General features: G+C 41.7%; 2 protein-coding genes and 1 long non-coding RNA gene across 3 annotated transcripts; 1 reads left to right on the forward strand and 2 right to left on the reverse strand.

The window, feature by feature from the left end:
• Positions 1 to 70: 70 nt before the first annotated feature.
• On the reverse strand, positions 71 to 6,015 carry capn10 (calpain 10). The gene is given in 14 exon segments (XM_084007414.1): positions 71 to 1,080; positions 1,082 to 1,108; positions 1,419 to 1,464; positions 1,572 to 1,765; positions 2,008 to 2,263; positions 2,622 to 2,824; positions 2,908 to 3,164; positions 3,244 to 3,410; positions 3,766 to 3,907; positions 3,990 to 4,213; positions 4,354 to 4,550; positions 4,695 to 4,826; positions 5,205 to 5,423; positions 5,746 to 6,015. Coding segments are annotated over 13 exon segments (2,055 nt in total). The 5' UTR covers positions 5,349 to 5,423; positions 5,746 to 6,015; the 3' UTR covers positions 71 to 1,014.
• Positions 6,016 to 6,535: 520 nt separating this feature from the next.
• Positions 6,536 to 7,441, reverse strand: LOC311012959. The gene is made up of 4 exons (XR_014597090.1): positions 7,231 to 7,441; positions 6,966 to 7,071; positions 6,788 to 6,868; positions 6,536 to 6,669 (listed from the first exon to the last, which is right to left on the reverse strand). It is a non-coding gene; the product is annotated as an uncharacterized lncRNA (long non-coding RNA).
• Positions 7,442 to 11,165: 3,724 nt separating this feature from the next.
• Positions 11,166 to 12,835, forward strand: ccl20a.3 (chemokine (C-C motif) ligand 20a, duplicate 3). The gene is made up of 4 exons (XM_084007449.1): positions 11,166 to 11,341; positions 11,639 to 11,747; positions 11,868 to 11,942; positions 12,043 to 12,835. The coding sequence occupies exons 1-4, from the start codon at positions 11,266 to 11,268 to the stop codon at positions 12,089 to 12,091; spliced, it is 309 nt and encodes a 102-aa protein (XP_083863575.1). The 5' UTR covers positions 11,166 to 11,265; the 3' UTR covers positions 12,092 to 12,835.
• The last annotated feature ends 1,100 nt before the right edge of the window (positions 12,836 to 13,935 follow it).

The raw sequence follows: 13,935 nt of genomic DNA on the forward strand, positions 1-13,935 counted from the left end.
TACTTACTGGAAACCTGCATGATGCAAATACATGTATATGTATGCTAATAACTGACACATCAGCACCATGTTATGTTTCCATATTTATTCATCACATCCCACACCCAAACTTATTACATACACAGCACAGTGCTCTGTAAAAGTCTCTGTTAACTCTGACACAGACATAGCAACGAGCAGACAGATACACACCACCACACGTACGCAGCCTCATCACAAAAAAGGGCTGGCGGCACCTTTGATGCGCCGCATCCATCGTTTCATCCCTCCCATCCGACAGTTTGTCATCTGTTCTTGCGGTAACTTCAAACCGTGGCTCCGTTCACATCCCAGCAGAGCTGTGGACAAAGTCTGGGGGGACATAAAGGGGGCTGGGTGGTGTGGTGTGGGGGGGTGAGGAGGGAGAAGTGGACTTCTTTAGGTCCAGCCTCCCTTTTGTTGTTATCCTGGATGGTGAGCATGTTTGGGGATGAGGGTCTGAGAAAACCCCATGTCTGTGTCTAGAGACAAACAATGCAAGCTAGGTAAAGTGCAGAGTGTCTGGGGTGAGGGATGGGGGGAAAGCTCTGGCATGGTATGGCACGGTATGGTGTGGTGTGGTTTGGTTGGCTCTGCTGTCGGAGACCATCCCCTCGTCCCTTGCCCCCTGTGCCTCTGTGAGGACCTTCATGAGAGGGCCCTTTGTTCTGGGCCGGCAGGCGCACCAGTGAGTGAATGAGCGAGAGCAGGGGCGGCCCTCTTCAATGGCGGCTGTTTGTTTACACCAGCCAGTCACGTCATACTTCATTAGCAGCCCAGCCCACGACAACCTCTGATGTCCTAATCGCCGATGAGTGTGTGGCTGCCCATCAGCCCTGAGCCTCAGCGGTTCAGGATAAAGGGGTTTCCAGGATTCCCGACACACACATTCCCACTAAATCTGCAAGCCTGCCTTCTCAGCCACTGGTGGTACACATACATACACAGACACAGTCCCACACAGACACACACTGGATGGGAGAACTCGTTCTTTCATCATGGGCCAAGAGGCACCAGGAGGTGAGCCGACATCAGTGAAGCAGCAACAGTCCCAGAGAAACTAGCTTTGCATCACAGAGATGTGAGAGATCTGCCGCCCAGAATGAGACAAAAGCAAGACAGAGCGATTATTCAGCGCTGGCATCCTATGAGCACAATCACAGACTTAAAAACGTGGGTTTAAGATAGGAGTTGAATTGTCCTGGAGGCAGGAGTAGCCGTCAGGCTGCTGCCCCGCCTGCCTCGTCCTGCCTCGGATGTATAGAGAGCATGTTTTTACAGATTCTATAAACCACCATGATTTACCATTGGTTAAATAAAGAAGATTCATCAGCCAGTGTTGCAAAGTTGTTGTTTTTTCACATTTAACACATCATAATAATAAGCTTGAATTAACTGACCTCCTGAATGGCTCTTCCCAGCCTCTCCTTGCTTTTCACCACTTTCCTGAAAGAGACACACATCCATTCTCACAATTATATAATACTACGACTAATACTTATTTAAAATATCTCGTTCCGATTACAAGATCAGGACAAAGGAAAAAAACCAACCTGTGTATTCTGCGAGCGAGGCCGAGGGTGAAGTTTGCCGAGCAGTCAGGATGATAAGTGGACGGCACTATGGAGTAAGCTCCAGGAGGAAGACGGCAGGCCAGACTCACATCCTGGGTGTAGCAGTGAGGGACACAACTGGCCACAGGATCCTGGTCCCTTGGTAGTGTCTGCTCACGTTCCCCTTCTAGGAACTGGATACAAAGCGAAGGCCAAATGCCAATTATAAACATCATTTTATGTACTATTCTATTGTAATATTACAGCAGTTGTAGTCAACAAAAGTCACACTGTTTCTAGTATGTTAATGTTGTTTTTTTGTCTTATTTTAATTGTGTTGGTACTAGAAGTGCAAATTATTTGTTGAGTTGACCGTGGGACTTTCACGTTGGCGTCATTCATAGCCTGCGAGGCACCGGTATTCTCCCTGACTGACCTTATAAATGTGGAAGCCGACGGGATGCAGCTCAGTGTCAGGGCGGTTCTGGTGCAGGCTAATCCTGACGTTGACTCCTGATGTCACTGCCGACTCATCACTCAGTGTAAAAGGGAAGCAGGGGTTCTGCCAGTGAGACAGGAAGTTTCTACTTCCTCCGGCCGTCCTTCCCTCCACCCACGAGCCCCGGAAGTAGCTGGTCTCCCACTCTCCATCTGTGGTTAATGGCAGTGACGGTGCTGGACTTTTCAGGGCACTGAGGAGGACACCAACACCGTCATGTCAGGGATACTTTAATGCCATGGCAGCACTTTAAACGGAAGTAGGAAAAAACACTGTCTGACAGGAAATATGTGGGGTAACTAATTGACCAGCAGATGTCAGCATTTACTTGCCGTCTAAAAGGAGGGACTAGATATGCTTTTTTCTCTCCATGACACCTTTTGGCCTCTATAGGGAAACAACATCCACAAATATCTGTAACAGCACCTGACCTTTTTGAAGATGGAATAAAACTTCTTGGAAAGTATGAGAATGAGAAAAAAGAGACCTGGATGTGCTGCGTGTTTTCCTGTAATGTTCACATAGGAGTGCATCTGTTAGCTGGTCCTTACCTGAAGGATGTGGACGAGGAAGAAAAGGCCCTGATGAGGAAGCGGGCCTCGGCTCCCGGCTGGTATGTGCTGGGGATCAGCAGGTAGTAACCAGGCTCCAGCTGCTGGTGGAGAACCACCTCTCTCTCGTAGGCATGGCAGTGAGTAGAAGCACAAGGAGGTTTGTTTAACACCCGGCTTAGATTAAAACGCCTTTTCTCCACCTGGTGACAGAAAAACACGAGTGACATGATGCAAAGACACACACAAAAAAACTGTTTTTTTTTCTATAAGTGATGACACAAACCTTCCACATGTGTAGAGCGATAGCCTGGTAGTGCTGGTGAGATGTGTTCTCGCTATCCTCCAGTGGCGTTTGTGTGGATTTCTCAGTGTTCCTCCTTTTTCTATGCTGGAGCAGGGACACCGCCACCTCTCCTCTCTCACACACTTTGAGCCAAAACTTCGGGTTGCTGTCGTAGCTGCTGCTGTTTCGGCTGCCGCCGGCGGAATGACCTTTCAGCCAGCGGCCGGCCAGTTGTTGCTTGTGTGTCAGCAGGTTTCCTGTCGGATAAGAGAGTTGAGAAGGAGGTCAAAGTCAATACGTTTAAAAGAAAAACCCTAAGCAAAATGAGGTAATTACCGGTATAGATGTTCTTTAGGTGCCCATCATCACTGATAGGGTAGCCCACTGTGACATCATCAAACCGGGACAGGAATTCAGTCTTGTCTAACCAGAACTCCCCCTCGGCCACCCTGCCTTGTAGGTCCAAAGCAGTAACCGGGTCAACAGAACTCCAACCAGCACCACTGTGGAAAGAGGTTGATTGAGTGAATGCAGACTGAGGCTGAAGCTGAATCAATGCACTTCTCAGCACTCAGCTGACAGATGTGTACACGTAAGTGCCTAAAAGACAGTCCAAATACACAATAAATCAATTCTCAAGGGTTCATTAGTGGAGTTTTTGGGACTTTCTCCAGACCTCCAGAGAGTCCAACCTCGGTGCAGACCTCAGACTTGGAAGTTATTTACAAGGTTTGAAGATGTAGACCATCTTCACGTCCATTCATATATAACACTTTGAGACTTAATTGTCAACGCACACTAACGTGACTCATCTCTTAATCTTAACTTTGACACACATAAGCAGACACACGGGCCCACCTCCCGATCCAGGACCCTCCCCAGGAGCATCTTCCCCAGGGGTTTCTGATCCTGAGCAGCAGCACTTCGCTCCCCGACACCGTCTCCACATCCAACCACTCCATCACAGTCAGCGCATGGTACTGACCCGGCTCACTGGCACCTGCAACAGTCATCAAGGTCATCAGCTTATGTGACGCAGGTTCAACATCTCTTGTATCCGCAAGAAAACACTTCTTTCTGACCTCCGGAGCTGCTGTGAGTGGAGCAGCTGACCGCACATTCGTCTTTCACTTGACACAGAAGGTTCAGGTCCATCCTTCTCCTCCTGACCTGGTCACTGTCCCGTTCTGGTCTCTGCTCCTCCTCCGACTCTCCCAAGCTCCAGCGTTCCGCCAGGCCGCCGGTCAAATCCACCAGAGCCTCGGACACCTGCCCTGCCCACAGTCGCTCATATGAGCCATGAAGCCTAAAGCAGATGGAAGGGACAAGTAATGGGATTTCCAAACTCCACATAGAACGTGGCTGGGAATGCATTACAATGTTCACTGTGTTGTTCATGGAAGGTTAAACTGAGAGATATGATGGGGAATTCCATGGTTTTCTTACTTGGCATAGGCCTTTTCCAACAGGGCTACCCAGAAGGCCATGGGGGAATGGCAGCGTGAGAAGCAGAGAGTGGAATTGATGCAGGGCAGACGGTCATCGATGGTCACCTCTGTCCAGTGTCCCTGCTGCCAAAAACAAAACTGGAAGGAGCCCCTGTACCTGCTGTCATCCCACTGGGGCTGGTCTGGAGGCAACACCTACAGAGAGTCACGGACTAAATCAACAGAGCAGAATAGGATGCAGTAGATAAACATGACATTACAGCTTCACTTAATTCTGTTCAAAGCCAGAGCATAAACAAATCTATTAAAATCTGAATGATAACACAGTTGTTGCTCTACCTTGTTCAGGAGGTGTTTGCTCTTGAGCAGGAAGGTGCAGGCACAGAGGAACCAGCAGTCTCCTAATAAGCCTTGCTTTGCATGACCCAGGTTGATGTCGTCGGGGAGGAGAGCTGGCGACTGGCAGATCTCCTGGAGGTGTCAGACAGACATCGAGTGAGACAGAAGTCTTGCAATAATCCTGAGATTTGTGTTTATGGGGTTGAGGTGCAGAAATGTGTTAACAGAAGATGTTAACTTGGAGGTCAAGGACTAAAATGTTGTACTTGTCACACCATCAATTTGTCGGGTTACAAAACAAATATATGATTTGATCTTTTATTACATATATTTGCTTTGTGTGACACTACCTGTAGACCTGTTAGCACTATTTCATAACCAAGTCCACCACCCGGTAGGGGAAGTCCCTCCTCAGTTGATCAGCCTGTGACAGGTCACGTAATGTCTAAGCCGTGGGGGAAAAAAACAAGGAAAACACTGCGGCATTTCCCATTTCCTCTTGCGTCTGACCTGTGGGCGTCGCCAGGTAATGTCACCCTGCAGGCTGGCGATGGGCGTGGAGCTGTCAGAGAACAGGGAGGTGTCGTCTGGGGGGAAGTCCAGGTCCTCAAACAGAGGCTCGCCTCCACACAGGGACCTTCCCGCTTCTTTCATGGCCCCCCTTCTGTTCAAGGGAACCTGCTGGTTCAGTGGGGCTCCATCATCATGGCCTCCATGTTTTATTTACACCTACAAAAATTAAAAATACATACATGAGATTTAAAAGTTAAACAATATATTACAATGACATATAAATGTTACATTAGGTATCTATCGTTGCAGCCATGCAGCTAAAGTGTGATTTAGTGGGAGAACATATTTTGTTAAGTGAGCACAAACACATATTTAAGGGTTGTTTTACGTCACAACCGTAACAGAAGGTAAATATAAAGAAAAGCTGCACACGTCTCCCAACTAAACTGTAATATATAGCTCACTGTGTGTCTTACCTTTCTGTCCCTGTCTACATTTACATTTACATTTAGGTCATTTAGCAGATAATGTCTCTTACCTTTCTCCTCTTTTAAGCACGCCCCCCCAGTCCTCATTCTTCACAACACAGCGGCTAACCGTTAGCATCAGCTAGCTTACAATGCACAGACGTATCGTAGTTAGCATCTCCGTATCGCTTCATCGTATCATGGGTTGACAACCATGACGACAACCACAGCGAGCGTTCCTACCCACCAGCGCGGCTGCCTTATTATTAACATGGACATCCACATGAAAGGGACGCCATCTCTCTGAGTAAACGGGAAGTCTCTTCCGCTTGGACATCCAGCATTCATTCAATGAGTGAATCCTTCCTGTGCGGCTGAACACGCCCGCCCCCTACTGGACGTGCCGTGAATTACACATCGTAGGCTGCTGTCGCTCAAGTCTTGTATGGATGAAGAATAATATTAACAAAATACTAAAGTAAATCTATCTATATATATATATATAGATATATATTTTTTTTTTATACAAACTTCTATATATATATATATATTTTTTTTTTTGTAAGTTTATATTACTTCACCACTTTCCTCCCATCTTACTTTTCTTCCTCATGTGTTCCCCTTTTTTATCTGTCTATATTAATTTCCTCTATGATTCCTTCTCGTCTTTCCTCCTTCTTTCCTTCCTTTCCTCCTTCAGCTGAACAAAAACATACTTTTACTTTTGCACTTATGTTGTGTTATGGCTATAAAGAATATAATGTTATGTTTTTCATCATCATTTCTATTGAAAAAACATCGGATCCAGGTTCTTAAATGGATAAAGAAATACAGAAACAGAAAATTATTTAAAAATATATATTTTATTTATTGGCATAAAGTATTACAAAAATAATGAGATGAATTGAATTTGTAATAATACATTCAATTCATCGTGGCTTTCGGCTGATTTCCTCGGGGGGTTTCCACGAGTGAAGATGCTAGGTCAAGGTTTTCTATTCAGAGAGGCAAAAAGGTAAAGGTTAAATTGATTTACATACACAGAATGTTGCAATGTGACTCAATATTGATGCCTGCTACTCAGAGATTGGTTGGATAGAGAAATTAACTCACTCAGGTACAGACTTCATGGCCCTTTTCACCCATTGTCTGGCAGGATCCGCACAGAAAAGTCTGTTTTTCACTGTCTTGAAACTGTATTGAGACGAGGGAAGAAGTTCAGACATTACAACCAACAGCAGAGCCGATATATCTGTTTGTTACTTAGTGTGTTCTGATTATTCTTCCTTACATTATTGCCTTGATGTTGCAGTGATCTGTGATGTCCTGGATTCTGTAGAATTTCAGATATTTCACTGGGATTGGAGTGTCTTGGTACTCTGTGCAGCAAAATGGACCTTTGAAGAGAGAAATTACAAACATTTCAGCAACAAAAATTATTTAAGGAGTCACATTAATATGGCAACAAAAACACAATCAAAAGAATTAGAGGCAGCAACTTCTGCTCGCCTAAATAAATAACATTAACAATAAATAATTGCTGAAGTCACACTTACTTCCATCGCTCAGCGCCATCAGCAGCACAAGCATCACAGAGACACACAGGGCAAGCTTCGCCATCCTCACAAGAGTTTCTCTTCGGCAGTGAATCAGGTTTCAGAACTGGATTCTCAGAGGCTTTGACAGGCGAGGTTAAATACTCACAAAATACTGTCAATGCCAAAGGCGGTGTCACCTCGGGCCATGGAACTAACGCTGGAAATACCGATGCGCTAATGTACTGGGTCAAGAGGGAAGTTCAGCAAACTTGAACCACAATAGTGGTACACGTTTTTTCCCCCCTCTATTCAATAGATAATCAAGTAGTATACCGTACATGTGCACTACTAAAACTAGACACATTCAATAAGCAGAGGTGGAATGTAATTATGTACTAATACTACTAAGTATATTAAAATATGGTTACAAATGTGAGGTATTTGTATTTGATTATATTTGCTTCTTTATGCCTCTAGTTCTAGGATCTGTTTTATGGATTCACTCAGTCTTACTTTAACTACTATGCACCGTATATGCTGAAAATACTTGTCAAATGGTTTCATTTGCATTTAAATTGAACGTTTTGATGTTGTGGCATTTCCAACCACAATATCTGAATATTTCTGACAGCAATGCTAATGAGGTGTCATTGAGATCGCTATCTGTTGTTCAAGAGGACAAGAATTATACAACAATAATAGTAGTCTGACAGCACTGTTAAAAAAACACACGACATCCTGGTTGATGTTCACACACAACATTATGAGGCAACGTAGAAAAGACGCTTAGCCTGCATTTATAACCACATCACATTTACATCCAATTTATAATCAATATTTAATGTCATATATCACACAGCATCTTTGCTTAAAGTAAATATTTATACATGACAGTGAAATGCAAATGAGTGACAGTAAAGTCAAACACATTTTCTGATGAAAAAACCTAGAAACACGATACGAAGACAACACATGTATTGAGGTCGTAACGTCTTAGAGTCAAAGAAGACAAATACATATTTAAAGTAAGAACGAATGATGTCTGAACTCCTTAGAGCTGCAGTCTCAGGGTTAGGGTCCTGGACTGTCGTTTCTTACTGGGACAAATAAACAGAACAGTTGATCATTTTACTAGTGAAACATTCTTCTAATAGATTTGTGCATTTGTGTGTTTCGTCTCAGCTCTTCTCCCCGGTTTGGAGTGGGCTGAGAAAAAGTGACATAGAAAGATCAATGCGGAGCTGCAGACTGAAGCCTTGTGCTTTCTTCTTTCCGTGAGTAGGTGTCATTTGATGTCTTGTTCTCACAGAAACCTGGTTTCCTAAAATATCCCTTACATTAAAGTAAAGGTTTTCGAAAGTCTGAGAAATACTCCCTCGATGCCCATATTCAATTTAATTCAATTGTATTTATAGTGTCATATCAGAACAGAAGTCATCTCAAGACACTTTTCACATCAAGCACGACGAGTAGTATAGTAGTAGTAATAATAATAATAATAATAATAATAATAATAAATATATTTAGAAAGCACTTTCCATCAAATTGCTGTACAACGAGAAGAATATAAATTCAATAAAAAATAAAAACAGTTCAGAAAAAAACATTCACAGTAAAATTACAATTAAAACCCCCCCAATAAAACACAGCAACACAACTCAGGATTCAATATTAACAGCTGTAGTAGTAGTATTAACAGTAGTATTAAGAGTAGTAGTAGTATCAGCAGTAGTAGTAGTATTAACAGTAGTATTAAGAGTAGTAGTATTATCAGCAGTACTAGTAGTATTAACAGTAGTAGTAATAATAATAATAATAAATATATTTAGAAAGCACTTTCCATCAAATTGCTGTACAACGAGAAGAATATAAATTCAATAAAAAATAAAGAACAGTTCAGAAAAAAACATTCACAGTAAAATTACAATAAAAAAACAGCAACACAACTCAGGATTCTGTGTTAGCAGTAGTGGTAGTATTAGCAGTAGTAGTATTAGTAGTAGTAGTAGTAGTAGTAGTAGTAGCAGTAGTAGTAATAACTTATGTATAAAGCGCTTTCCATCAAAGTGCTGTACAACGAGAAGAAGAAGAAGTGTAAAAACAATAGTCCAGAAAAAACAGAACAGTAAAATTACAATAAAAAAAAAAACCAATAAAACACAGCAACACAACTCAGGACTCAATATTAACAGCTGTAGTAGTAGTATTAACAGTAGTATTAACAGTAGTAGTAGTATCAGCAGTAGTAGTAGTATTAACAGTAGTAGTAGTATTAACAGTAGTAGTGGTATCAGCAGTAGTCGTAGTATTAGCAGTAGTAGTAGTATTAACAGTAGTAGTGGTATTAACAGTAGTAGTAGTATTAACAGTAGTCGTAGTATTAACAGTAGTCGTAGTATTAACAGTAGTAGTGGTATTAACAGTAGTAGTAGTATTAACAGTAGTAGTGGTATTAACAGTAGTAGTGGTATTAACAGTAGTAGTAGTATTAACAGTAGTAGTGGTATTAACAGTAGTAGTAGTATTAACAGTAGTAGTGGTATTAGCAGTAGTCGTAGTATTAACAGTAGTATTAACAGTAGTATTAACAGTAGTGGTATTAGCAGTAGTCGTAGTATTAACAGTAGTATTAACAGTAGTATTAACAGTAGTAGTGGTATTAGCAGTAGTCGTAGTATTAACAGTAGTCGTAGTATTAACAGTAGTATTAACAGTAGTAGTAGTATTAACAGTAGTATTAACAGTAGTATTAACAGTAGTAGTAGTATTAGCAGTAGTATTAACAGTAGTATTAACAGTAGTATTAACAGTAGTAGTGGTATTAGCAGTAGTCGTAGTATTAACAGTAGTATTAACAGTAGTAGTAGTATTAGCAGTAGTATTAACAGTAGTATTAACAGTAGTATTAACAGTAGTAGTGGTATTAGCAGTAGTCGTAGTATTAACAGTAGTATTAACAGTAGTAGTCTGTGGTGGCAGGCACAGCCACCCTGAGATGGATCCAAATCAAACATGATACCATTCATACATTGAATATGTTTAATGAAAAACAAAGATACACTGAAGTTGAACTCAGACGTCGTCTTGCTGAAGGATCAACGTGGACGTTGTCTCTGAACGCTGCAGGATGACGGATGTATCTCGAACATGATGTGGTTTTGGTGGAAAGTTTGTGTTGCACAATTGGACATATATTAGGCGTCTCACGACCTATTTCACTGTTCCCCTTCACTCTTTCCCTTTGATGCAGTGTTCTTGGTCGTATAGTAAGTCTTCCTCTGACCTAGAAAAGAACGCCGTGCAACCTACTTGTTGGGGCGCCACATCAAGGCAGCGCACGGCGAGGCTTCATGTCTCCATCCTCTCTAAAATGTAACCGCTTGCTTTGTTTTAAATATGTTGAATAGTTTGTATGTGCACTGAGAGAGGAGCCGCACCTGTAACTTCCCATGTTGCACTGGCTCTGCAGGACTCTTTGTTGTATGGAGGCGTGGTGATGGGAACACCTTCACCCAGCAGCATCATCACTTCTTCTTTTATATTTGGTTAGGGAAACCCTCAGTCATTAACACTATTCATAAAAGATTGAGGCTAAAATCCCAGAAATTCCTCTCCAACTTGACCTTTTAACCCTTTACATGTTTTTAACACGTCAACATTTCTACCAAACTTTGGAATATTTCCAAATTGATATGATCTGTTAGTAAACACACACACACACACAGCACTGTATGGATGTGTGTGTGTGTGTGTGTGTGTGTGTGTGTGTGTGTGTGTGTGTGTGTGTGTGTGTGTGTGTGTGTGTGTGTGTGTGTGTGTGTGTCTTCCCCCTTTCCTCTCGTTGGGGAAAGTGAGGGAGTTTTTGGGTGGTGTTGGTATTGTGATGTAATTGATGTGTGTAGATCTAATGTGATCAGAGTGGAAGTTTCCTGTTCCTCTGAGAATATAAAAGGGCGTCTCTGATCAACCTCTCAGTCACAACCAGCTCTTCACTCCACCTGAAGACGGACGAGAAACAGCTCAGAGTCACCGCCGCCAACACCGAGGAAGACCATGGTGTCACTCAAAGCTACAGTCGCGGTGATCACGCTCCTCACCGCTTGTCTGCTGGCCACAAACGCATCCTCAGGTATTTCCTCCATCTCTTGATATTCTTTAATATATGGGTCGTCCATCAAGTAGGAATCATTTGCAAATGTCTTGTCTTTTATAGCGCCAAACAAATGTTATGCATGAATTAATTCCACCTAATCAGGACACATGATGTAATCACCTGGTCAAAGGTGATGACTGATGCATTTAAATAAACAGAGGATTGTGTCTGAAAATAAAATATTCCAACTTTATGGGCAACAGTGTATTATGTTACATTATGTGACATTTTCTTCTCTCCCAGGATCTAATCGTCTTTCCTCCCGTTTCACAGAATACATCGGATGCTGTCGAAGTTACATGACATCCAAAATACCATTTCCCAGAATCCAGGGATACTCGGTGCAGACGGTCACTGAACTGTGTCCCATCAACGCCATCATGTGAGTGCTGCGTCCTTCAACAGAATAAATAACACATGAGACGTCACGCTCGTGTTTTATTATTATTATTATACTTATTATTATAAGTGTATAAATGCTCATTTTGCTTCGTTCCTTTAGTTTCCACACAAAGAAGGGCAAGGCGTGCACCAATCCTGCTCTCAACTGGGTGATGGAGTACGTCAACCGTCTGAGGTAAGATTAGTAGTGGAAATTTTTTTTGCAAAATAACTAAATATCTTTATTTACACAAGAGTGTGGATATAATGATAACATGCTCCAATCGTCATTGCAGGAACAAAGCACAAAGGGTTCACATGAATACGTCAAAGGCTCACAAATAGAGTTTTTCTGCGTTTGAGGAGAGAAGCTGGAGCTCCGACTGTTTTTCTGCCTTTTATCCAGGAAGCAAAAATGTTTCAGTGTTAATAATTCAACAAACTCCCCTTTGAGCTGCTTTAACAAAACTGTTGATCATCCTTTTTAAAAGTGTTGTTGCACAATGCTCAGTTGAAAGAGCATTGTATATATTATTTTAACATTTATACCTCTTGTTTTTTTTACAAATGTTGTATTTGTGCATGGTGTATTATAGAATCATTAAACTTTGGTTAAAAAACAAAGACTACGTTGTATCAGGTCTCTTAATGAAAACACACGTGTGTACACTTCCTCGACATTTATCTCAACTTCCTCGTTTGTGTTGTTGCGGTGAGAAATTCCAGCCCTGGCAGTTTAAGCCCGATGACATCAGCCTGATGACATCACAGCAGGAAGTTGTGAGAGCGGTTTATGTGTTTCTATGCTGACACAAATGCTGACCTCAGGTGTGTCGCTTATAGGTCATAGTGCAATGTTGTACAATTATGTGTGTGAATATACACATACATGCATACATTGTTTATTTTCTTTAATTCAGTTCAGTTTGTTCTTCTTAATCCCCATATCCCATATTATATTATATTTATTTATTTATATATTATATTGTTTTGTATGCAGCTCTCTACTTGCAGATAAACCAGGAACATTAATCCTATTAGTGAGACTGATTGTCAGGTTGCTGTCGATGAAACATAATGTGTTTAAATCAACAAGCAGTGAAGTTCAGCTTGATGTAAAATGGGAAATAAAAAAATAAAAAAATATGTGCGCATTTGGATGACTCAAGAATAAAGAGAAAATGAATCAAGAAAAAAATGTATTTGTGGGCAGGATGTCACAATAAATCCCTAACATGTGGGTGTCCTCAATATAAAACCGTCTTCTCTAATAAGGAATATAAAACCCTGGCAGAGTATTTAGAGACTATTCATTTAATTTGGTCTGTTAATGATTCACTTCAGTGTATTCTTGTCTTTGACTAACTGGTAGTTCTTATGTAAGGAAGTCATTCAGTAAAACTAGATTAGTACTTTAAATATTCCAACAAAAAAACAGGGTTCAAAAGTGATTCACTGTTACAAAAAAAGGTGAAATAATTATGAATACATTTTTAAATCAAAGCAGAAAAAAATGTTGTAGATCGAGGATAAGATGATAAAATCATAAAACAAAGTAGGTCATACTTTAATTAATAACGACGTGTAACCGTTCATGTCATTTCAACATTAAGGAAACCAGCGATTAAACATGTCATGTCAAAAATAATTAAAAAACTCTCTTTGACCTCTAGGTGGCGGTAGTATCACCTCAAAGAAGAAATGAAAGAGTCTCAGCAACACTTTTATGAAGTTTTGCTGTTTGTAAGTGAAATGTTTCATCACATGATGACGTGGACCTTTAAGGTGAATGACTTCCATCTCTTCCACATCGTAACATTGGAACATCGTGGGTGGCTTTCATGTGTTTTTGTACTTAAAAATGGAAGAAAACGTAGATGTTTTATCGTGGATGTGCTTCATGTCTGATCACCGGCCCTCAGCCGTTGGTCGACGCGAACAAAGGCAAACAAAAGAGCTTTCCTCCCGTCGCATGAGTCCATCCCAAATGACTGGAGCGACGCTCGCAGCCTCCATTACATCACCTGCGCTGTTCTGCATCACTGTGCAGAGTGCTTTTCTATGAATAATACAGGGACTGGGGGAGAGAGGGACATGGACATGAGTTGTTAAAGGACAGGAGGAGAAGGGGGGGGGGGGGTATGTCCTCTAAGATGGAAAGACGGGAGTTAGAAGGATATTCAGGAGTG

The sequence above is a fragment of the Eutrigla gurnardus genome, assembly GCF_963514095.1.
Source record: "Eutrigla gurnardus genome assembly, chromosome: 4".
Lineage (NCBI taxonomy): Eukaryota > Metazoa > Chordata > Actinopteri > Perciformes > Triglidae > Eutrigla > Eutrigla gurnardus.